The 22,918-nt window shown below is 61.1% G+C and overlaps 2 protein-coding genes across 4 annotated transcripts; one reads left to right on the top strand and one right to left on the bottom strand.

Moving 5' to 3' along the window:
* The first annotated feature begins 185 nt into the window (after nt 1-185).
* Nucleotides 186-13,146, top strand: Acap3 (ArfGAP with coiled-coil, ankyrin repeat and PH domains 3). 3 transcript variants are annotated; one of them, XM_005404234.2, is made up of 24 exons: nt 186-331; nt 3,733-3,790; nt 4,489-4,608; nt 4,818-4,871; nt 5,851-5,909; nt 6,271-6,454; nt 6,715-6,759; nt 6,898-6,993; nt 7,065-7,139; nt 7,452-7,463; nt 7,982-8,094; nt 8,180-8,231; nt 8,476-8,576; nt 8,647-8,758; nt 9,010-9,218; nt 9,317-9,386; nt 9,490-9,584; nt 9,660-9,862; nt 10,090-10,197; nt 10,822-10,920; nt 11,012-11,232; nt 11,322-11,431; nt 11,510-11,620; nt 11,699-13,146. In XM_005404234.2, the coding sequence occupies exons 1-24, from the start codon at nt 285-287 to the stop codon at nt 11,844-11,846; spliced, it is 2,502 nt and encodes an 833-aa protein (XP_005404291.1). In that variant the 5' UTR covers nt 186-284; the 3' UTR covers nt 11,847-13,146. The 3 variants fall into 3 exon arrangements, with proteins under 3 accessions (XP_005404291.1, XP_005404292.1, XP_013359644.1); XM_005404235.2 differs by having other exon boundaries at nt 10,093-10,197; XM_013504190.1 differs by lacking the exon at nt 186-331 and adding an exon at nt 4,046-4,056 and having other exon boundaries at nt 3,762-3,790.
* Nucleotides 13,147-13,533: 387 nt separating this feature from the next.
* Nucleotides 13,534-19,206, bottom strand: Scnn1d (sodium channel, non voltage gated 1 delta subunit). The gene is made up of 12 exons (XM_005404326.2): nt 19,095-19,206; nt 16,898-17,274; nt 16,227-16,434; nt 15,959-16,140; nt 15,660-15,748; nt 15,403-15,566; nt 15,229-15,327; nt 15,030-15,147; nt 14,875-14,953; nt 14,738-14,795; nt 14,485-14,658; nt 13,534-14,392 (listed from the first exon to the last, which is right to left on the bottom strand). The coding sequence occupies exons 1-12, from the start codon at nt 19,203-19,205 to the stop codon at nt 14,108-14,110; spliced, it is 1,944 nt and encodes a 647-aa protein (XP_005404383.1). The 5' UTR covers nt 19,206; the 3' UTR covers nt 13,534-14,107.
* Nucleotides 19,207-22,918: the final 3,712 nt, after the last annotated feature.

Genomic DNA, 22,918 nt, shown 5'->3' on the forward strand with positions numbered 1-22,918 from the left:
CTGCCGCTGTGGACCCCAGGCGAGCGTTTGGCGACACTCCCCGACGCTGACAGCTGGCGGGGGCAGACTTTGGCGACGCTCCCCGGCAGTGACAGCGGGCGGCGCACGCGGCGGCGGACTTTGGCGACGCTCCCCGGCAGTGACAGGCGGGGCGGGCCGCGGCGCGGCGGCCTCATTCCCGGGCGGGCGGGCGCCTAACGCGGCGCGGGCGGGACGGGCGGGTGGCCGTGGGGGATGCCGCTCGGCGCGCCGCAGTTCTCGGTCCAGTGAGCGCCACCGCAGCCATGACGGTGGAGTTCGAGGAGTGCATCAAGGACTCGCCGCGATTCAGGTGCGCGGGCCCACAGTGGGCGCAGGCGGGGCCGGCCGCCTTTGTGCCGCGGAGGGCGGGTGCTCGGCGTTGCGATCGCGACTCAGCCGCGGGGGACCGGGTGGGGGGCCCGGCCTCGGACAAAGCTGCGGCCCCTCCCCAACCCCGAACCCGGGGGCCGGAACAAAGGCGTCTCAGCACCAGTCACCTCGCGCGAGTGTGTGCGCGTGGGCGGCCCGGCAGTCGTGGACACGGCCACCTCTGGGACTGTCCACCCCCGCTTTGTGTCTGCATCTTTGTCAGTGGCCACCTGCTTCGACTGAGCCGCTTGGGGCCCTGCAGTCCAGACCCGGACAGGGTCGTCTAGGTCTAGGGCTGGTCTGTCTCTGGTCTCTGTCTTGGACCATGTGTCAGGGCAGTGCACAGGCATAGACAGCTGTAGCCACGTTTGGGGGCCTGAGGGTGGCCCCTTGGTAGGCCGCCCAGGGCCCTGGAGGGCTAGGGGTGCACAGAGTGGTGGAGAAAGCAATGGGGAGTTTTGGGTGGGAGGCGAGGGCTCTGAGCACCCCAGGGTCTGTGTGTCTTTCATAGTTCGCATGCACATCTGCGTGTGCCACAAGTTCATCGACATGTACACAAGTGTGCATCTGCTTCACTCCATGGGCAGTGTTTAGGAAACAGTAACAGGGCATCTCCTGTGTGTCGTTTGCAAGTGTGCATCTTCTCAAGGCCACTGATGTGTGTTCACGGGTGTGTGTGTGTGAGCTCTGCCACTCTGCCCTTCCTTTGAGTGCCAGACTATGCACATGCATGTGTGGGTGAGCTGCACTACCAGGCTGGCAAGCTGGATGCATCCATGCAGATGTGATGGGAGGGTGGTCCTGTGTGTAAGTGCACCACTTCATGGGTTCAGGCTGATAGATGTGTTACTTTGTGCAGTTGTGTGCTGCACATCTCTGTGTAGCCTCTATCCCTGGGAGCACACCTCTGTGGTGTTGCTGCGTGTGTGTGAGCATGTGTCCTGCTTCTGCATATGTGTGCTTGCTCAGATGTCTGCATTCAGGCTGGTTCTCTTGGGGCCTCCCTCAGCTTTCCTAGACCCCAGCCCTTTGCAAAACCACCCCACATAGGAGTAAGCAAGAAAGGCCTCAGGACCTGCGGGGAGGATCAGCCTGGGCTCAGAGTGGCTCCAGGCCCAGGGCATCAGGTTGTTCCCTGTGTTCTCTATTGTTACAACTGATGGAGGGAAGAGGTCTGAGTGATCAGGCAGCTAGTGATTCTGCACCAAGGCTGTTGAGGGAGGCTTGGCCAGGGCATCTCTGCCAGGGCTTGATCCAGGCTGAAGCCTCCAGTCCCCCACAACCCCTGGGGAGGGGTCTGGGATGAGGGTGCTGCCGCCATTCCCTCCCACAAACATCCTGTTAGACCTGGGGGCCTCCTATTTCCTCCCTTTGCAACACTGCTGTTAGGGAGAGGGATCTGGGGTGGGCGAGGATGCCAGCTTGGACCTCGGTCCTGGGGTCACAGAAGCCTAGCTCAGTGGGTTCTGGGGTGGGCTGTGACCTAACTGTGGTTTGGGGGAGTCCCTGCCCACTTGCTCTCAGGTGTCACTGAGGTTGCAACCTGATATTCCTGGTCACAAACCTGGGCAGAGCTGGCAGGAGGATATGGAAGTGATGTGGGGCCGGGTGCCCACCCTGCAAAGGGGGGTTCCTGCTTGGGGGCTGCTGCTGGGTTAGGCCAGCCATGACAGTCTCAGGAATGTCCTGGAACATTGGCTGGGGGTCCGGAGGAGCGGGAAGGGGAGCTACCAGGCCTTAGAGGCCTCTCCCCTGGGTGGGGCTCAGGCACTGAGTCATGGCTTAAGTGAAGGGGGGCTGCTCCCTATCTTCCACACTCTAAGGAGGTCTAGGTTCAGGACCTGAAGGGAAGCCTCAGGTACCAGGCTGGGAAGGGCAGTGCGAGGAGCTCTCAGGATGGTGCTAGTCCACAAGCCTCTGCTGGGCACCCACTGGGTCTCCCTGGACACTTTTGCCAGCTTCAGAGCAGCCCCGCCTTTGCCGCCTGCTGGAGACAAGGGCGCCCCCAGCCTGCGGGCGGCAGCTCCAGTGCAGCTGTCTGGGCCATCTGGCCTGCCTGGGGGACAGGGGCTGGGGACTGTAGCACTGGCTCCTAGGTGGACAGTCCCTTCTGTGTTCTGGGACCTTCGGCTACAGCAGTGAGTGGGTCTGGGTCCTGAGTCCCGAATCAGGCAGCCTTGGAGGGTTTGCTACACTGCCTGGAGGTGTGGGTGGGGCTCTCAGTTGAAGGGCGTTTCTCCTGGGAGGCTGAGGGGAGGGGTCATCCTGCCTGGGATCCTCCAAGTAGACACTGAACTCCCTTTTCTCTGTCCCCTCCCTGCTCCGGGATTTGCATCCCCTATCCCCTGGGGAAGAGGGTGCTGTTTGGAGGAATCTGATGTCCAGCTTGGGTGGGTAACCTGGCATGGTGCCTGGTTCAGGCAGCCTGGCCACTTTGGTCCCAGCTACTAATTCAGGACACACCTAGCTGCACTCCTGGTGACCTGCAGGCCCCTCCTCAAGTTTGGGAAACCCTAGAACCTGCCCTGCAGGGTGAGGGCAGCAAGGCATTAAGAGCTGCTGCCAGTGATGTACCCCATCTCTAGACGCCCCCTGCTCTGAGCCCAAGCCCCAGAGTACATCATCCTAGGCTGGCCAGATGGGCCCAGCTTACCAGCTGAGCCAATTGTGTGGTGGGGGGGGCGGGCTGCTGGGATCCTGGCCCTATTTCCTTATTTCCTGTTCCCGGAGGGGGGGTGTGTCACGTGCCCGATCCATCTGCCTCTGGCTTCCGGGGATTCTCCGGTGGCTTCTCCTGGTGATGTCACTCCTTAACTCTTTCCTCCCCAAGGCAGCCCCATTGTCAGGTCATCCTGGTGGGAGTGGGTTCAGAAACAAACCCTTCTCTGCTGGTCTGGTGTCTCCTGGTGCCCTTGCTTCTGTCTCACATGTGGGGGCCACAACCACCTGGCCAGGGTGGGCTGCAGGAGGAACAGAGGGGCAGGAGCTTTAGAAGTCAAGGTTCCCCAAGGGCCCAGGGCCAACTCTGAGCCCTGGAGAGGAGGGAGGCCAGCCAGGCTCTGCCCCTGTCACAGGCAGCATCACTGTGGAACGCTGGGCCTCTGCTGTCCCCGGGATGCAGCGGCTGGAGCCAGGGGGCTGTTGCAGCCACATGGCTTCTTCCTGTTGATGGATGGTGGTATCTGCAGTCACCGGACCTGGCCCTAGTCCTGCCCGCAAGGGTGTAGTGTTGGCCTCTCTCAGTATCAGTTTCCCACACAGACCCCTGGGGATGCACAGAGGAAGCCCTCCACCTGACCCAGTCAGCACAGCTTGCTGCAGGGCCACTTGTTCTTGTTGCAGAGCAACCATCGATGAGGTAGAAACAGATGTGGTCGAGATCGAGGCCAAATTGGACAAGGTAAGGGGTGGCCTGGGGCAGAGGGAGGGTCCAAGCTTGCCCTGCTGCCACGCCCAGCCAGACTTGGGAATGGTTGAGTGGCAGAACCTGCCTTCCAGGAGTCAGAATTCACACGCACTCCTGGGTCTGAGCATGCTTTGTGCACAGGACCTGGGTCTGCCTCGCAACCCCATTTGTGTGCTACTGCACAAATCCCAGGTGCTGGGGCCACATGTATCTGTCCACTTGGACCCTGAGTCTTGTCCCTCTGAGCAGGATGACCCGAGGTATGTCCCCTGTGCCTCTGCTGGCTGTTGGATAGGGACAGCTGCTGTGTGGGCTGTGCCTGGTATGACGGGGTTGGGGGCTGAAGGGGGAGGGCAGGGGAGGGAGGGGAGTGGGCTCAGAGCCAGGGGAGGTTGTCCCTGGCTCATGGTCACAAGACTGGCCCTCTGATCCTGCCTGAGGCTCCCTGTCCTGCCCTGCCTTCTGCTCCCCCACCATGTGGCGGTGACAGCTTGCAGGAGATGGTCAACTTCCACACAGTGAGCCCCCCACCCCCCAGCCAGGCAGAGATAGAGGTAGGCAGGAAAGCCATGGTTGCTCCTCCCCTAGTCCCTGATGGAATTCTGGCTGTCCTGGGAGCTGTGACCAGTGCGTGTGCTGCTTGCCTGGGGAAGCTGCCAGACCCTTACCCTACCCACCTGTCCCGTCCACAGCTTGTCAAGCTGTGCAGTGGTATGATCGAGGCGGGCAAGGCCTATGTCACCACCAACAGGCTCTTCGTGAGCGGCGTCCGAGATCTGTCCCAGCAGTGCCAGGGTGACACGGTCATCTCGGTGAGCAGCCAGTTGACCTTTGACCCTGAGGTGGGGTAGGGTCAGGGAGGCAGCCCCCATCCAGGGCCCAGGCCTCCAGCAGGTGGGTATCTGCACTCTGATTGGGTGCAGCCCTATGTCCTGTGGGCAGGGAAGGTCCCCTCTGATTCAGAGGAGGCTCTACTCACAATAGGGCCTGGCTCACTGTGGTCTCCCCTACTTCTCTCCAGGAATGTCTGCAGCGGTTTGGAGACAGCTTGCAGGAGATGGTCAACTTCCACACGGTGAGCTCCAAGAACTCCTGAAGGCTCTGCCTTCCCAGAGCTAGGCTGGTGGCCAAGTGGGGCATAGGGGTGGGTGGTACATTGTACTCCTCCAGTCTGTGTGGGTGGGGCCATGCTGTGCCTCAGTCAGCAGGGTGTGGGGGCACCTCCAGGGTCCGTGCCATGTCCCAGGAGGGGCCAACACAGGTCCCTGGGGTAGGGAGGCGGCACATAGCTCAAGACTGAGGGCAGAAGGGTCTTGGGTACAGGCTGAACTTAGAGGTTCAGCTGAGCAGAATTCTCCATCACCCTGGCTGGGCTGTTTCTGGGTGACAACCCCACTGCCATTCAGGAGGGGCCTGTGTGGACCCCATGGGGCCTGAGCACCACATGGGCGGGTGGGTACATAGCAAGCCGAGGCACACAGGGTGGGAAGCGGAACAAGGCCTGGGAGCCAGTGCCCCAGACTAAACAAGGGGCCCCCACCCCTGCAGGGGAAGCGCAGAAGTAAACGAGCTTAGGATGGCTCATCCTGCCTGCCTGCCTGCCTATCTGTCTGTCTGTCTGTTTGCCCCTGGTTTGGCCCAGCCCTTGCTCCTTGTGGGGATCTGACTCCAAGTGCTGGGGCAGGGGGAAGCCCTTGCCACTCCCAACACCCACCCTACTCTGGCCCATAGGCCGGGTGCTTCCTGCTGGGGGATGGTCCTGGTCCACCAGAGTTGGTGGGTGTGGCTGTGGGTGGAGCTGTGGAGGGACCTTTGGGAGCCTGGCGGAGAGCCAGGGGGAGAGATGGGCAGGTGGTCACAGCTGCTGCCTCTGGGCACTGGCCCAGGCTGCGGGTCACTCTGAGGCTGGTTCTGGGCGTGGGACAGGGAGCTGGGCCAGGCTGGGCTGTGGAGGGAGCCCCCTGGTTCTCACTGGGAGTGGGATAGATTCGGCCTTACCTCTGGGGCGCCCATGGAGACAGAGCCCCCAAAACCCCTCCATGCGGCTCCCCCAGATCCTGTTTGACCAGGCCCAGAGATCTGTGCGACAGCAGCTCCACAACTTCATCAAAGAGTGAGTGGCCAGGGCCCCCATGGCCACCAGTGCTGAGGAGAAAACCCAGGCCATACTCCCTCTCCCAGGGCTCCCACATGTGTGACTGGGGTGCCCAGGGTTCGCCCGAGGGAAATGTTGAGTTGGCATTGGGCATGTAGGTATGAAGTACCAGGTAAGGTTGACCCTGGAGGTGGTGAAGGGCGGGGGTCATCCTATGTCTGGGAGTCCAGGAGAAGACAACTTGGACTGCAGGGCAGGGAAGCAGAGAAGGAGGCCATCCCAGGGGCACAGGAGGGGCCAGGGAACTTAGGGCATGTGGGTCCAGCATGCACCTCTCTTCTGACTTTTGACCCCTGATGTGACACATGCTGGCCCCTAGGGATGTGCGGAAATTCAAAGAGACCAAGAAGCAGTTTGATAAGGTACGAGAGGACATGGAGCTGTCCTTGGTGAGGAATGCCCAGGCCCCGAGGCACCGACCCCATGAGGTGGAGGAGGCCACGGGTGCCCTCACGCTCACCCGCAAGTGCTTCCGCCATCTGGCACTGGACTACGTGCTCCAGGTCAGCCCGGGCAAAGGGCACAGCTCCTGGGACAGGGAGGGGGCCTGGCAGAGGTCAGGAGGTAAAGACAGACTGTGGGGTGGGGTCTTGGGGACCCTGGATGGAGTTCCTGGCCCTGTCCTTATGATCCCCATGCTGGACAGGGGGAAGGACTCTGGGACTATGGGAGGATGAGTTGCATAAACAGGAGCTAAAATTCCTGGTCAGGGCAGTCATGGCCACCTGGGCCTGAGCCTCACCTGTGGGCTCTTCTTCCACAGATCAATGTTCTCCAGGCCAAGAAGAAGTTTGAGATCTTGGATTCTGTGAGTGCTGCTGGTGGGGGTGCCCATGAGCATGGTGTGGTCCACAAGTGTTGGTTCCCCTGAGTGTGTTGAGGTCTCTGGGTACTGGGGTCCCTATGCATGTGAGTCACTGGCCGGCCCTCTGCCCTCTACCCACAGATGCTGTCCTTCATGCACGCCCAGTACAGCTTCTTCCAGCAGGGCTACAGCCTCCTGCACCAGCTTGACCCCTACATGAAGAAGCTGGCAGCCGAGGTAAGCCCTTGGAGCCCAGCCTGGGTGTCCAGGGAGGGGGCCACCGCCACCCTGACGCCTTCCCCCTACAGCTGGACCAGCTGGTGATCGACTCTGCTGTGGAGAAGCGGGAGATGGAGCGCAAGCATGCTGCCATCCAGCAGCGGGTGAGGCCCCACTGCAGGGTCCCCAGAACCCCTGCCCCTCCCCCTTCCCCACCCCATGAGCCCAGCTCACATCCACACACTGCACCCCTCTTCCCAGAGCTGCCTCTGGCCCCACCCACCAGAGCTGCAGGCTTAGGGAGGGGACCGCCACAGGGTGGGCCTGGTATCCCCTGACACCTCCCTTTTGCCACTGTGGTCACTTCTGCGTGACTTCAGTAAGGGGGGCTATTTTGGGCCCAGGAAAGTTGGGGCAGTGCTGGCTGGAGTTGGGGGAGAGTCACTCACTGGTCTCTCCCCTCCTGTACTTCCTAGACGCTGCTGCAGGTGAGAGCCCCTCCTCCACAGGTGCTTCAGCACCAAGGACAACACTGGTGGCAACTGTGGGCTGGTTGCTGGCATGAGCAGGACACAGACTGAGTCCAGACCTTGTCCCTTCCATGGGAGTGGTGGCAGCTGTGGTTTCTTGCCCCTGCTGAGCCTTTGAGCAGGTGGCCAGGTCTCTCCTCTGCTGGCCTGGCCTGCTGGATGTCAGGCACTCAGGACACCCTGGGCTCTGAATGAGCCTCTGTTGGGCAGCTGGAGCCGGCCCAGCTGGCAACATGCACAGCACACAGGATGGGGAGGGCAGTTTCCTTCCTGGATGCAGCCTCCTATTCCTGCAGGCCTGGGGATAGGGCCCAAACATTCAGCCCAGCTGTGAATACGAGGGGTCTGCTCTTGGAACCTAGGGGCAGAGGTTTCCAGTCTGAGCCTGGGCCTCACCTGGACTTCCTTTCTGGTGGACTTGGGGTGCCAGGGTCCAGGGGCTGCGCTCCCTGAGGGCTGGCACTCCCCACCCCCAGGACTTTTCCTACGATGAGTCCAAAGTAGAATTTGACGTGGATGCACCCAGTGGTGTGGTGATGGAGGGCTATCTGTTCAAGAGGGCCAGCAATGCCTTCAAGACATGGAACCGGTGAGGGCCTTTCTCAAGCAGGCACTGAAAGCAGAGTGGATGGGGGCCAGCTCTGCCTGGCCCTGACCTCTGTCCCCCTCACCAGGCGCTGGTTCTCCATCCAGAACAGCCAGTTGGTCTACCAGAAGAAGCTCAAGGTGCACTGCTGTGGGCTGACCAGGGGCTGGACCCTGACTGGCCTCCACTGTGGGGTGGGCTGACCAGTGGGGTTGGCACAGGGCTGAGGACACTGAGGAGCACCAAAGCCCAAAGAGCAGGGAACAGGGAGTTGGAAACAGATTGCTTAGGCCCCTAAGGTAAAGGAGCCCCTAAGAAGCCCCTAAGGTGGGCAGCCAGCACAGAAGGCTGGTGAGCTTGTGACCACAGTGCTGCTGCCCGCAGGACGTGCTGACTGTGGTGGTGGATGATCTCCGTCTGTGTTCCGTGAAGCCGTGCGAGGACATTGAGCGGAGGTTCTGCTTTGAGGTCGTGTCACCCACCAAGTGAGAAGGCCTAGCCCAGGATGGGGTGGGGGGCCCCTGTCCACCTGGCCTGACCAGCCCCTCCCTCCAGGAGCTGCATGCTGCAGGCTGACTCAGAGAAGCTACGCCAGGCTTGGGTTCAAGCCGTGCAGGCCAGCATTGCCTCTGCCTACCGTGAGAGCCCTGACAGCTGCTACAGTGAGGTGTGGCCCTCCCTGCCCTCCACATGCATGTGCACACCCATGACATTGCTCCCACGGGCTGCATGCATGCGTGTAGCCTGCGTGTGCATGCCATGCATGTGTGTGCATGTGTGCATACACGTGTGTGCAGGGTTGTGCTTGAGGGTCCCTGGCCTGTGCTGGGCTTCCTGGCTAGGGCGAAGGAGGGGACTTGCTGGGGGGTCAGGCTAGAGCTCCTGAAGGGCTTAGTGACTCCTTGCACCATCCCCCAGAGGCTGGACCGCACCGCATCCCCATCCACAAGCAGCATTGATTCCACCTCAGACTCGCGGGAGCGCAGTGTCAAAGGCGAGAGTGTGCTACAGCGGGTGCAGAGTGTGGCTGGCAACAGCCAGTGTGGTGACTGTGGCCAGCCGGACCCCCGCTGGGCCAGCATCAACCTGGGGGTACTGCTTTGCATCGAGTGCTCAGGCATCCACAGGTGCTCCTGACTCCGGAGGGTAGGGCTAAGCCTGAGGTGGGACCCAGCTTGGCAGAGGCTGAGTTCTGACTCAACCCTGCCCCTGGCCTTCTCCCCAGGAGCCTTGGTGTCCACTGCTCCAAGGTGCGATCTCTGACACTGGACTCCTGGGAGCCAGAGCTGCTGAAGGTACATGTTGGAGGCAGCTCTTGCAGGCCACTGGGTCTATGGGGAGGTGGGACCTGGATCTCTGAGCTGGGACTGACTGACATCCACACCCCATTCCCACCAGCTGATGTGTGAGCTTGGAAACAGCACCGTGAACCAGATCTATGAGGCCCAGTGTGAGCGCCCTGGTAGCAGAAAGCCCACAGCCAGCAGCCCCAGGTGAGGTGGGGTACAGCCTAGGATTGCCCAGGGAGCCCCTACCTGCGAATGCAGCTCACATCTCTCCTGGTCCAGACAGGACAAGGAAGCCTGGATCAAAGACAAATATGTGGAAAAGAAGTTCCTTCAGAAGCTGCCCGCAGTACCTGCCCTGGAAGCCCCAAGGCACTGGCGGGCACAGAAGTGCCCGCGACCCCACAGCTCTCCCCGTGTCCCCACCACCCGCCGCAAGGCCAGGCTTGAGCCTGTGCTCCCCTCCTTGGCTGCTCTGTCCTCAGGTAGGGGCCTCCTCGAGCCCCTGGGAAGCACTGAGGACTGGTTCCCTGCAGCCCCTCTGGAGTGGGGGTGGGGGCAAGCTGCAAGTCAGGGTGTCCTGGTAGAGTGGGTGGGTTGGAGGGAAGCCCTCAAGGGGGCGCCTTGGAGCTCTGCTCCTCTGCTGGCATGACAGGGACTCCCCTACCCTGGGGCTCAGTTTCCCCATCTGAAAAGCAGCTACCTCCTGCAGCAGGCACTCTGGAGCGCAGGTTCCGCCGGGACTCCCTCTTCTGCCCAGATGAGCTGGACTCCCTGTTCTCCTACTTTGATGCAGGGGCTGCGGGGGCTGGTCCACGCAGTAAGTGTCAGGGGCCCCACCTTGCTGCCCGCCCCTGCGCTGTCACCCCAGCAGGAGAGGGGCCAGGCGAGCGGACGTGTGGACTGGGTCTGCTCAGGGACTGGAAGGACACATGTCCTCAACAGGAGGGATGGGGCCAGGCAGGAGAATTGGGGCACCAGACTAAACCTGGAAGAGCATCTGGAGGACTAGGGTCCACCACCCTGGAGGCTGAGGCCCCGACTACGAAGTGATGTGTGGAAGTGTGTGTGAACGTGCAGGCTGTGTGCACATAGATGCGTGTGTGGGGATGGTGTGTACTCCTGGGGTGAGGCTGGGTGACAGGCAGCAGAGGGCGCTGCTGCGCCCGCCCTAAGCCCTGGTTCACCGCTTGCTGCCTGACCCGTGCCCGGCTGGTGGAAGATCGGTGCCGATGCACCCATCCCCCTGCTCGGCTGTGCCTGGGCTGTCCAGCGCTCCCTGGCGCTGTTCCTGGTTTCGTCTTCTGACAGGGCTCCTCTCAACTCCCCAAAATGGGCTGGTCCTTGGGGGTGTCCCCTGGAGGGACAGTAGGGCAGCCTTGCCCGGGTTTTCCAAGGGAGTGGGGGGCCCTGTGCCCAGGAACCTCTCCATGCGGTCCTGCAGGTTTGAGCAGCGACAGTGGCCTGGGGGGCAGCTCCGATGGCAGCTCCGATGTCCTGGCCTTCGGCGCGGGCTCAGTGGTGGACAGCGTCACCGAGGAGGGTGGGTGGCGTCCCTCCCACTTTCCGCAGCCCCAGCCCCAGCATCTCGGGCACCCTCCGTGAGCCGCAGTCTAACCAAGCCCTCCCCGCAGAGGGCGCGGAGTCTGAGGAGTCCAGCGGAGAGGCGGACGGGGAGGCCGAGGCCTGGAGTCTGGCGGATGTACGCGAGCTGCACCCCGGGCTGCTGGCGCACCGCGCGGCGCGCACCCGTGACCTCCCCGCGCTGGCCGCGGCGCTGGCCCACGGGGCCGAGGTCAACTGGGCAGACGTGGAGGACGAGGGCAAGACTCCGCTGGTGCAGGCGGTGCTGGGGGTGAGCGGGGTACCTTCCAAGTCCGCGCGGGTGGAGCCCGAAGGGGGGCATTTCCCGGCTCAGTCCGAGCCCCCATGCGCACTCCCCAGGGCTCCTTGATTGTGTGTGAATTTCTTCTGCAAAATGGAGCTGACGTGAACCAAAGAGACAGCCGGGGCCGCGCACCCCTGCATCACGCCACGCTCCTGGGCCGCACCGGGTGAGTCCGCTGCCCGGCCTGGTCCACCTGCCCCAACCCCCGGCCTCGGCCCGCCCCGACACGGCCCTCTGCCCCCAGCCAGGTCTGCCTGTTCCTGAAGCGAGGTGCCGATCAGCACGCCCTGGACGAGGAGCAGCAGGACCCGCTGACCATAGCCGTGCAGGCTGCCAACGCAGACATCGTCACGCTGTGAGCGGGGGCAGCTGGGCCGCCGGGAGGGGCGGGGCCGCCGGGAGGGGCGGGGCCTCACACTGCGCCCTCCCCCAGGCTCCGCTTGGCGCGCATGGCGGAGGAGATGCGAGAGTCTGAGTCATCATCTGGCCAGCCAGGTCCCCTGGTAGGCAGCAGCCCCACCGAGCTCCAGTACCGCAGGTGTATCCAGGAATTCATCAGCCTCCACCTGGAGGAGAGCTAGGGCCGGGCCTGCCGGGCAGCTGTGGGACCACAGCCTGCCTGGCCTGGATGCCCTGCATGTCCCTGAAGACCCTGGCCCCAGCCCAGCCACGGCCCTGTGCGTGTGGACCGTGGGTCCATCCTGACAGCCCCGGTGCCCGGGCGCTGCTGGAGCCCACTTGCCTGCTCATCCCTCCCTCTGGTGCCTGGACCCTGGGATGGGAGGGGTACCCCAGCACTGAGTCCTTTGAAACCCCACATTTTGGGGGGTGCTGCATCATCTGGTGCCCCTCACCCACCCGAGGACCCTCTGGCCTCAGGTGGCCCCTCTCTGGGGGCCCAGGTTGCTCACAAACCACTCTTAAATCCCATGTCACTTCGTGCCCCTCTGCCCTCAGGGCCTATGTCACCTGGTGCCCCCACCTTCACTGCCCCAGAGCAATGACCCGCTAGCTGGGTCCCCCTGTATCTCCAGAGGCCCTCCTGTGAGCCAGAGCTGGTGGCTGGCCACCAGTGCCCTCACAGGCAGGAGTGCGGCCCATCCAGGGAACCAACCCAAGTACCTCACTTAGTGACCCAGCATCCAGGCTGGGCTTCGCGGGTGCTGGGTGGATGGGGCTCTGGCCTAGGGTCACCGCCCTGGCTGGACGCGGGCGTCCCGTGGCCAGGTGGCTGGCCATGCCAGCCCCCAGTGCCAGATCTGTCCCTGCCTCCTCCAGAGACAGATCTCAGGCGCTTGGCCCAGAGCCTGTGCATAAAGCAACTGGCCCTTCCCACCCCAAGCCTGATGCTCTTTGTTACCCACCGAGTGGATTTTCTACAATGACCTCGTTCTTGTCTGCGTCTTTTTTCTGTGGACTCTCGAGGACCACCCTGACCCCGGCTCTGCCTGCCACTGGGGGGAGGCTCCATACCTCTTGCCCTGCCTCCTGGCTAGCCTTGCCCCTTGGGCTGGACCCTCCAATGGGTCCAGGGGTCTGTCCCTCACTTGTGGGCCCACAAATGCCTTTTTTCTGAAAGAGCCCAGAGACTGGGTCTCTTCAAAACTATGGGCTCTTGGTCAGGTCCAGGCCAGTCAGCTGGTCACTATGCAAATGCTGCCCAGGGAGGCTCCATGGGTGGTAAGGTGGGGACTGGACTGGGCGCCTGACTCCCTTGCCTGCTGGCTGTGACCCTAAAGAGCAGAATTAGCTTCTTTCTCCCTGCTTGAGCTCTGCCCACCGCCCACCCTGCCATCCTCTGGCTGGCAGGACCCCACACCCCTGCTCTGATCACTCCCGGTTAATAAACCTGCGGCCTGTGCCCATTGCCTGCTCATTGGCTCACCTGCCTCACTCTGCTCTGTCTCAGCTGGAGGGGGGTCTGCACCCTGTGCCCCTCCTGAGGGGCAGCCCCCTCAGCCCCCAGTGGGGTACCACCAGTGTCCCTTCCTAAAAAGGGCAACTCAGGCAAGCTGCCAAGGGCCTGATGGGGGCCCTGGGGCTTTTCTGACAAAGTCTGGCTCCTGGCACTACCAGCCCTTGTTCCCTGGCCCCTCTACCTTCCTCTGAGTGAGGTCATGTCCTTTGGTGGGAGTGAGGGTGGATGGGCCAGCTGATGTGCAAGGACGGCCTGGGGTTAGTGTCCCAGGCCAGATCCTAGAGTGCCCCCAGCCACCCAGTGTGCCTGAGTGATGCTCAGCGCAACATGAGTGACTGGGAAGACCCATAGACGCTTGTCACCAGGTGGAATTTCCAGTTTTATTACAGAGGAGTGTAGAGGCACTGGATGAGTTGGTATCAGCACACACTCCCTCCTGCCTATCCAGAGGCTGCCCTGAGGTTAAGGCAGGCTCTGCCAGACACTCACACCTACACACAGGTGTAGACAGAGCCAACTGTTGGAAACAGAGATGAGACACCAATCAGACATACCAGCAGGCAGAGGCCCTTCTGTCCATGCTCACAAAGGCTGTAGGTTCGTATCTGGAACACAGGTGTATGGAGAGGTGGGAACACCCCTCCTCCCTGTCCTGAACTTCCTGGAGCCTGAAGAGGCCACCTCCAGGCAGGAAGATGGGCAAAGAGATGCCCTGATGTGTTGGGTGTGCCTGATGTTGACTGGCCCTCTGGCTGGGTCATGCCGCTTCCTTGGCTGTTGGGTAGCCACGGAAGACTCTGTGGCAGCTGGTCTGGCTCATCTTGGGCAGCCAGGGGAGCCCCCTGTTGCCATAGCTCTCAGGGTCAGGCCCACGGACCAGATGTTCTGGCAAGGCTGGTTAGGGTGTAGAGTCGGCACTGGCGCTCAGCCTAACTCTTCCACCAAGACCATCTCCAGAGCCCCCACTGGGCGCCCAGGGTCTGTGACTTTAGGCTGACAGCCCCTGGCCCTGGGTGAGGTGCAGGCTGGCCCTGACGTAGTACTGGCTCCAGGCTGGGACACCTGTGCTCCACAGAGCCAGCGGAAGCCCAGCAGCAGGGTGAGGGCTGTGGCATCCAGCAGTAGCTCCAGCAGCTCTACGACAGAGAGGACAGAGGAGCCGAACCACAGGCTCCAGAGGCTCCCCATGGCGGACAGCAGCTGCGGCACCTGGGGTGGGTGGACAGGTGGCCAGTTAGCTGTGGTCTCTCCTGCATGCATCTGGGCAGCCCCCACCACAGGCCATAGGTCCTGGTCCTCACCGAGTACACGGGTGCTTCATCCACCATGCGATAGTTGAGCTCCTGGTAGAAGATGTTCACCTTGGCCACGCGGCTCCGGGGTGTTTGGGACCGCCATGGGCTCAGGCTCGGGCTCGGGCTTGGGCTTGGGCTTGGGCTCGGGGTCTGCTCCCCCAGCACACCAAGGATCCAGTCCTGTGCAGAAAGGAGGTCTGAGAGACGGTGACTCCCTCCCCAGTCGCCGCCACCCCACCCTATGCTCCGTGGCACTCACAGCTGACTTAGCCGAAGGCCACCGGGAGGTCCTGGCAGAGAGCTTGTATGAAGTCTCCCTGCAAAGGACAGGACAGCGGTCACAGCCTGCAGTGCAGCCGGGCAGTGACCTTGGGCTTAGGGCATTGTTCTGCTCACCTGCAGGGCCTGGGGCAGCGAGAGTCGCAGGACAGCCGGTGGGATTCCAGGGCCTGGTGCAGACGGTAGAAGCAGTGACCTGAGCAGGGAGCGGAGAGGTCACCAAGGAACTGCGGGAGAGACCGACCCCCCCCCGGAGGGCGGGGCTCACTCACCCCAGGCCGGGTGCCGCGCGCGGCTGCAGTACTGGGCTCCCGCCGGCAGGGGGTGCAGGAAGTAGCCGCAGGAGCATTTCTCCACCATCAGCTGCTGAAAGCAGGACACCAGGCAGGCCTAGGGGACAGGCGGGACGCGAGGGGAGGCTGCCTACGCCCGCCCGCTTCGCTCCCTGGCCCTCTCCGTCAGGAGACTCACCTGCCTGGTGTAGGAAGAGTTGTAGAGCAGACGCACATCCACGCCCTCCGCCCCGTCAGTGCAGCGGCCATAGGGGCTCCCAAGCCGGCGCACCTCGTCCTGGGGGCGGGACTTTCAGCATTACTCCCCGCCCCGCCCCGCCCCGCCCCGCCCTGGCCCGACCCCGCCCCCCACCTCTCGGATGCCGATGGTGGTCTCAGTCCCAGGCCGAAGGCTGAACCCTCTGTGCTCCAGGAAGGGCGTGTGGTTGTGTCCGTGAATCATGACCTTGATGTCGGCCTCCGTAGACAGCAGAGGGAGCTCCACTTGAGGCTCTGTCCTGAGGACCAGGCTGATCTCTGCGGAGGCCACCGGGAGGTTTGAGGCCACCTGCCCCACCTGCCCCACCTGCTCCCAGTCACATCCCTGCACCCCTGTGGGCTTGCACTCACTGTGGGTGATACCCGGGTGCTGCGCGGCACAGACACCCTCGAAGGTGTAGCAGCTGCCATAGGTGGGGTGGTGGAACGTCCGGAAGTGCCTGGAACCCAGGGTCACATTCAGATCATAGGTGCCCATCAACTGCCACCCCATCGCATGTCTGAAGAGTCATACCCATATCTCTATAGGGCACTGTTTATGGCCAGCCTTGGGCAGCTGACTCCTGGTGCCTGGCCAGCTGGACCCTGGTAGGACCATGCCATGCTGGGGGGAGCTGCAAGGAGTAGCCCACCAGCCCTGCCCTACTCACTGAGCCTGGCAGTCCTTACTGCCGTAGCGACACGACAAGACGAAGTGGTTTGCTTGGCTGTTCTCCCCAGCAGTGGGCACCAGGCCCAGGATGTCCATGTAGTGGAAGTGGTACCACTCTCGGGCAGCTGTCACACCTGACGAGTAGGTTCGGTAGAAGCAGTCGCTGCCCGTGCTGTTACACTGGGAGGGTGCGGAGTCAGTGTGGCCAGCCGCCCACCCCCGCAGCATCTCTTCCAGAGACAACACGCCCAGGACCCCCTCCTCACCAGTCTGAAGCCCACTTTGTGCTGGTTGCCCAGGTGCCTCAGCCACTGCAGACGGACTCCTCGGTCCAGCTTGAATGGGGGCTCAGGGCCAGGGACATCTGTGAGTGGGGTGTCCCTGCCCTCCTTGAAGTTGAACTTGTAGAGCGAATAGATGCTCTCCTGGGCAAACGCGTCGAGTACCTCTAGATGGTAGCGGAGGGAGCTGGGCCTGAGGGCAGGGCCGGAAGGGGGGCCTACTGTCAGCTACCTTGGGCCTTCCTAGGGAGAGTCACAGGATCCCCAACAGCTCAGACTGTGTGGCCTGTGTCCCTTCTCTTCCCTGAGATGCAGGAAGGGGCTGGGCCTGGGCCTCCCATGGCTGCAGAGCTGAGATTAGACCTCCAGCCTAGCCTGACCCCCAGGGCTCGGAGTCCTCCAGGCAGCTCACAGCCACTTCCCACATGGCTCCTTCCCTGCTGGAAAGCCTGGCTCCACTCCTCCACCCTGGGCTCCCAGTACCTGTTTCCTTCAGGGTGGTTCTGAAAGTTCTTAGCTGGGCATGGGGATGGGAGAGGTGGGGTCATCAATGACTAGTGGGACTTTAACCATGACCATGGCCAAGGAGATGTCCCAGGCTGTAGAGAGCAGGGGTTGGGGATCCCACCCTTCAGGCTGACACCTCAGGCCCTCACCGTTGTGGGTTCATGTCACACAGAGTAACAGACGGGAAACGCTTGCTCTCTGAGTGAACAGACACTGCCATGATGACGGGGTAGCGCCAGTACTGCTCCAGCAGGAGCCCGAGCTGCCAGTAGAGCACCCCCAGAGTTCCCAGGAGCAGCAGTCCCCAGGACACCTTCTTAAGCCGGTTTGGGCTGGAGCAGACCAAGCGGATGGTGCCATGGATGGTGGTGTTGGTGCAGAAGAAGGTGAGCAACTCCCCGAAAGAGGCGTGAAGCTCCACCAGCCTCTCCCTGTGACCCTGCTCCAGGGGCGGCATGGGTGGTTGGCTCCTGGGGGTCTCCAAGGTCCCAGATCCTGTGCTGGCTGCTGGGGCCACGGTTCCAGCCTGTGTCCAAGGAACAAACCTCAACAGGGCCCTGCCTGCCACCCAGCCCAGCCTGTACCCCCAAGCTCAGGCTCCCCTGCACAGTCGGGACACTCGGATGAGGGCTATCATAGGCTGGCCCCCACCAGGACCAGCTCCACACCCTTCCTCCCAGGATGCACCCCCCTCGTCATGTCTTATTGTGGCCCAGAGCTGAGCTTGGGTGGTGGGCAGCAGACTGCAGAAGACTGGTGCTTGCAGGGGGTTGAGGGTTTGATTCTGTGCTGCCACCCTAGAGTGGGGCAGAGACCCAAGGGGAGGGGCAGACCCAGGTGACCTGCATGGGAAGGGCTATGTTGTGTTCCTGGGCCCTGACCCTGGCCCTGTGGTCCTGATCCCTGGCCAAGAGACTGTCCCCTGGTTCCAGTGGCCTCTGCCAATTCCCAGCAGCCAGGGTGGCTGCTTTGATTAGGACTGGCACTGTTGGGCTTATCTGGCCAAGTGTGGGTTAAGGTCAGGCCGAGATATTGTTCAGCATGGAGAGCCCGGAGTGAAGCATTGTCTTGATAGACGAGTGTCCAACAAAGACCTCAGGTCTCAGGACAGGTGGGCCCAGGAGCCAGCAGGCCAGTCAGCTCTGGGGACCTGGGAGCCCAGCCCAGGGAGATCAAGCTGTTACTGGGGCTGGCTTGACTGCCTCACACCAATCTTGCCCTGGGCTCCAGTGTCCTGGGACATGCCCAGGGCCCAGCCCTCCCAGCATGGACAACTGGGTCCCTAGGTACCCTGGGGCTTGACAGGCTCTGAGTCAGGAAACAAGATCCATGAAGACATTTTGCACCATCCCCATCCTGATCTGAACCAGGAAGTCTTCAGATGTGCAGGTACAGACTGCAAGGCCCTAGCCCTACCCAACTGCCCACCTCTGGGTAGGCATCTCCCAGCCAGCCTGTGCCCACCAAGTGTGCTTGAGCAGGCTTCTTGGTGTGCCTGGGAACGTGGTCAGTAGGGCAAGCCAGCCAGCTTCAGGGGCTCCTGGACACACAGGTGGGGCTGACCCAAGGCCCCTTCCCTCAGGTTTGTGGTCCCCACAGTCCCTGTAGCAGCCTGGCCAAGAGTGCATGCCTGCACATGCCCAGAGCTCTGCTCACACAAGCCCCACAGGCAAGGCAGGATGGTCAGCTGCACGTTAAAGGGAGGCAAAAGCAGAGGCCCCAGAGAAGGGGGAACTCCAGAGAAGGGTACTCCATGGAGGAGCAGCAGGAGCTTCCAGGGCTGCTCAGTGGTTGGGCAGGGCCCAGATCCCTGAGATAGAGCTCAAGTCATGGCAGGCCTGGCCACCAGAGCTGTCCTCCGGGACTCAAGAGGCTCAGACACAACAGACCACTCGTGGGTGCACACAAGCCCATGCACTACAGCACACACATACACACACATATGTGTATTTGTACACACTGGGAGCCTACCTGGCACATACCAAACCCTCGTCAGGGGGTCATGTGACAGAAGGATCCAGAACCTGCCTCTCTAGACCTCCCATCCTTGTCCTGCAGAGACAGCCTCCCTTCCCTGCCTGGCTCTCCATGTGTGGTATGATCAAACACCTGTGGCTCGCACTTCTGTGGTGGTTGCCCACTGTTGTGTGCCCACCCACAGGCTGCCTCCACAATCTCTGGAATATTCTTGGGGGCTCTGTCCAGCATACCCTAGCCCTGGCACCACTGGGTGGGGCACAGCCCTGCACTTCAGGCCAGGCGGACCCGAGAGACCCCCTGCCCCATCAACACAGCCGCCCCAGAACTGAGCATCGGCACAGAGCCTACCCCAAGCACCCTTGGTACCTCAGGGCTGCGGTCTTCTCGTGCAAGTAGCTCCATCCTCATCAGTGGTGGTGTGCTCAACCAGCCTGGTGGCAGCTCTTGCAGGTAACGCAGCTGGATATGGCTGGGCATCCTCCTTTATAACCGGCCACTGGGTGTGGGGCGGGTGGCAGGGGAGGGCCCAGCTGCAGGCAGCCACACCCGCTCTGGGCCTGGGAGGTGAAATCTTGGGAAGGCAGAGATGCAGGGTCCCTTGACTGAGCAGAGGCGAGGCCCACCTCCCTGGCCCATGGCAGGGTATGGAACAACAGGCCCCATAGGGGAGGGAGGTCTGCACTGAGTGCCCCAGCTCAGACTCCCAGCAAACCTGGCTTGCCTCGGACCCTGCCACCCTGCTGCTCTCCTCCCGGAGGCCTAGAGGGATGGCTGTCTGCCACCTGCTGTCCAGCTTACACCTCCACCCTGACCACAGGTTTGTGGGGCCAAGGGACGCTGAGTGGGGGCCTCCACTCCCAGAACATAGGTGTTCCCTGGGAGCAGTCACGCAGCTAGGGAATGAGTGCTAATTGTGAGAACACACTGGGACCTGAGTGTGCAGGTGGCACCTGGTGGGGTTCCCCCCGCGGAGGTCTCCTCCAACGGCACCACACACTGAGATGACACTTCGCATGCTAGGACCACCTACCACATTCTAAACGCACAGCTTGTGCTAAGGCCATAACACACATTATGGCCACACACAGGCCAAGGCCTCACCCCACATTCAGGTGCTAACCCCTGCCCCAGGACCTCCCACCACCACCATCTCTGCTGGGGACCCTACAAAATGGCCCAGGTGTGGGTGGCTCTAGCCCTCTGTGCCCTCCTCAGGGTAGGTTTTGTGTTTTTGGCACCTACTATAGCTTGAAGCTGTGAACCCAGCTGGGGTAAGGGAGGGAGCCTCCACCCCACTCGGGCCTCAGCTCTGAGGAGCTGTGAGGTCATCAACCCCACGGTTCTGTAAGGAGGCAGTGGCTGGTGGTGACGTCCTGAAAGAGGGAAGTTACACTGGGGAAGAAGTGGACTTGCCCCCACTAGGCGCGAATTACAGCTCTGTCACCCACTGGCGGGTGACTGTGCCCAAGTTACTCAACCTCTCAGCCTGTTTCCGCGAGTCATCCTGGGGCTGAGGCGACTCTTCCTTGCATGTGGCTCACAGGCGGGGTGAGCTGGTGTGGCTGGTGCTGGACCCCAGATTCAGCACAGGCCTGGGGTTCCAGCCCCACATCTGAACCATGTTCCTTTGGAGGGGCTGGGCCTGTGTGCTGGACCACACTGGGGCCCAGCTGCAGAAGAGGAAGGCCTGGGTGCTCACTGGATCGCGTGCACTGGAGCAGTGGTGCCCCCAACACTGAGGGGCTGCAGAGAGGGCACTGGGAGGGCAGCAGAGCAGGGGGAGAGGCCTGGCCTCTATGCCCACAGAGCCTGAGTCAGCACACAGGGCAGTGGCACGTGGGGCTGGCTCAGCCTCCTCTCGGGAAAATCCTCCAGGAAATGCCAAGGCCCCAAGGGAAGGGGCACCATGCCCTGTGCCCTGCATCTGGGTGCTTGTACACAGCACATTGTTGGATCTTGCTTTTTGATCCACTCTGCCAGTCTGCATCTTTTGATTGGTGAATTGAGACCATTTACATCGATAGTTATAACTGATATGTATTGACTTTTCCTTGTCATTTTATTTTATTTTATTTTATTTTATTTTATTTTATTTTTTTTTTTTTTTTTTGGTTTTTCTCCAGTACCGGGAACCGAACTCACGACCTTGCGCTTGCCAGGCAGGCGCTTTTGCCGCTGAGCTAAATCCCCAGCCCCCTTGTCATTTTATTTTCCTGTTGTTGCCCTCCCCGCCCCATTTAATTGCTTGCCTTGCCTGGGAGATTCCTTCTGTTGGGGTTCATGGAGTTATAGTCTTGTTATCTCTTTCAGGAATGTCCTTTAGCCGGGTGTGGTGGTGCATGCCTGTAATCCCAGCACTTGGGAGGCTGAGGGGGGAGAATCATTGTTTTTTTTTTTTTTTTTTTGGTTTTTCTCCAGTACCGGGAACCGAACTCACGACCTTGCGCTTGCCAGGCAGGCGCTTTTGCCGCTGAGCTAAATCCCTAGCCCCGGGGGGGAATCATTGTGAGTTCGAGGCCAGCCTGGGCTACAAAGTGAATTCAAGGCCAGCCTGAACTGCATAGCGAGACTCTGTCTCAAAAAGAAAAAAAAGAATGTCCTTTAAAACATTCTGGAGTACATCTGGGGTGTTAAGTGGGGCAGTCCTGGAGTACATGTCTAGTGCCAGTGTAGCCAGAAGGCCCTCGTCTCTTCTGGCCCAGCCCTCACCTGCCTCCCCAGAACCTACTACCCATCACACAGGAGATACAGGCTGGGGTTGCACAAAGGTATCCCCAACTCCTGGTTACAGTGGCCTTTGGGCTCATTAGGTAACTATAAGTTGAAGCCCGGAATGGTGGTACATGTCTGCATTCCCAGTTCTCTTGGAGGCTGAGACAGGGGAATTGCAAGTTCAAGCCCAACCTGGGCACCTTAGTGACTTAGAAAGACTGTTTGAAAGATAATAAATAAGACCTGAGGATATAGCTCAGTATGAAGGACCTGGGTTCATTCCCCTGTATTAAAAAAAAAAAAAGCTGGGTGTGGTCATGCACCCCTATAATCCCAGCACTCTGGAAGGCTGAGGCAGCAAAATTGGCAAATTTGAGCCCAGCTGGGCAACTTAGTGAAAGAGACCCTATCTCAAAATTTAAAAAGAGCTGAGGGTGCGGCTTGGTGTAAAGGGCCCTGGCTTCAATTCCCAGTGGTGAAAAAAAAAACCAAAAAGACAAAATAACAATGAAAAACCCACACAAATTATGTTGAAAGATGTGGAAGATGTGAGGGAGAAGAGATGAATGGACATCCTTGCTCCTTAGACCAGGACTTCTGCCCTCTTCCTGGAAGGATACTGCTCCCAACCTGCTGAGCATGTGGATACTACCCACAGACCTTTGAGACACTGGCCTCAGGACAACAGAGCCAGGCAGTATCCCTCCAGGACAGGGCTGCCTTGGGAACTGTGGGTGCTGGATGTTTTGGGTGTCCCAGACTGAATGTCCTGTTCCAGGCTGTCTTCTTCCTTGTGGGTGTTCTCACCCTTCGGGGAAGCCCAGAGTGGTCCTGGGAGGGTTCTGTGCACAGATGTGAGCAGGAGGTTGGGATTCCTAGAGAAGCCAGTGGGGTCCCTCTTGGGCTGGGGGCTGCCCTGGCTGGGGTCCCTGGCCCCAGGTGGAAGAAGAGCCTCCTGTGGACACCCATGCAGTAACCACACAGCCGGCAGGGGCTCGGCCATTATGGTACAACACTGAGGCACCCCTCACTGCTGGCCTAGGTGCCAGCTGCTGGGTTGCAAAGGGCAACAGTGTGGAGTTGGTGTCTGACCAGAGGCCTCCTGTCAGGAGGAGGGAGTGTGTGCAGGTGTCCTACTGGGTTGCTTCAGGCCACTCTCTTGGACCCCTCCACCCCACAGCTCTGGGCAGACAGTCCCCACTGGGCAGATCTGCTCCCACCGGGGAACGTTTTTTGACTCTGACCCTTCTTGGTCTCTTGACAGCTATTACCACACCAAGGATGGCCCTGGCACAAGAGGAGGAGGCATGGCCTGCTGTCCCCTTGTTGTGGCCCAGTCACCCAGTGTTGGCTGGCAGGAAGTCCCTCCTGCTGTAGAAGGGTGGCTGAGGGGTCTGAGAACACCCAGATGTCAGCCTAGCTTCCCACTTACTATCTGGGCTTTCACGATTTAGAGATAGAAGGTCATAGGCATGTGG

This window comes from Chinchilla lanigera, unplaced genomic scaffold (assembly GCF_000276665.1).
Source record: "Chinchilla lanigera isolate Chin_1 unplaced genomic scaffold, ChiLan1.0 scaffold00085, whole genome shotgun sequence".
Taxonomy (NCBI): domain Eukaryota; kingdom Metazoa; phylum Chordata; class Mammalia; order Rodentia; family Chinchillidae; genus Chinchilla; species Chinchilla lanigera.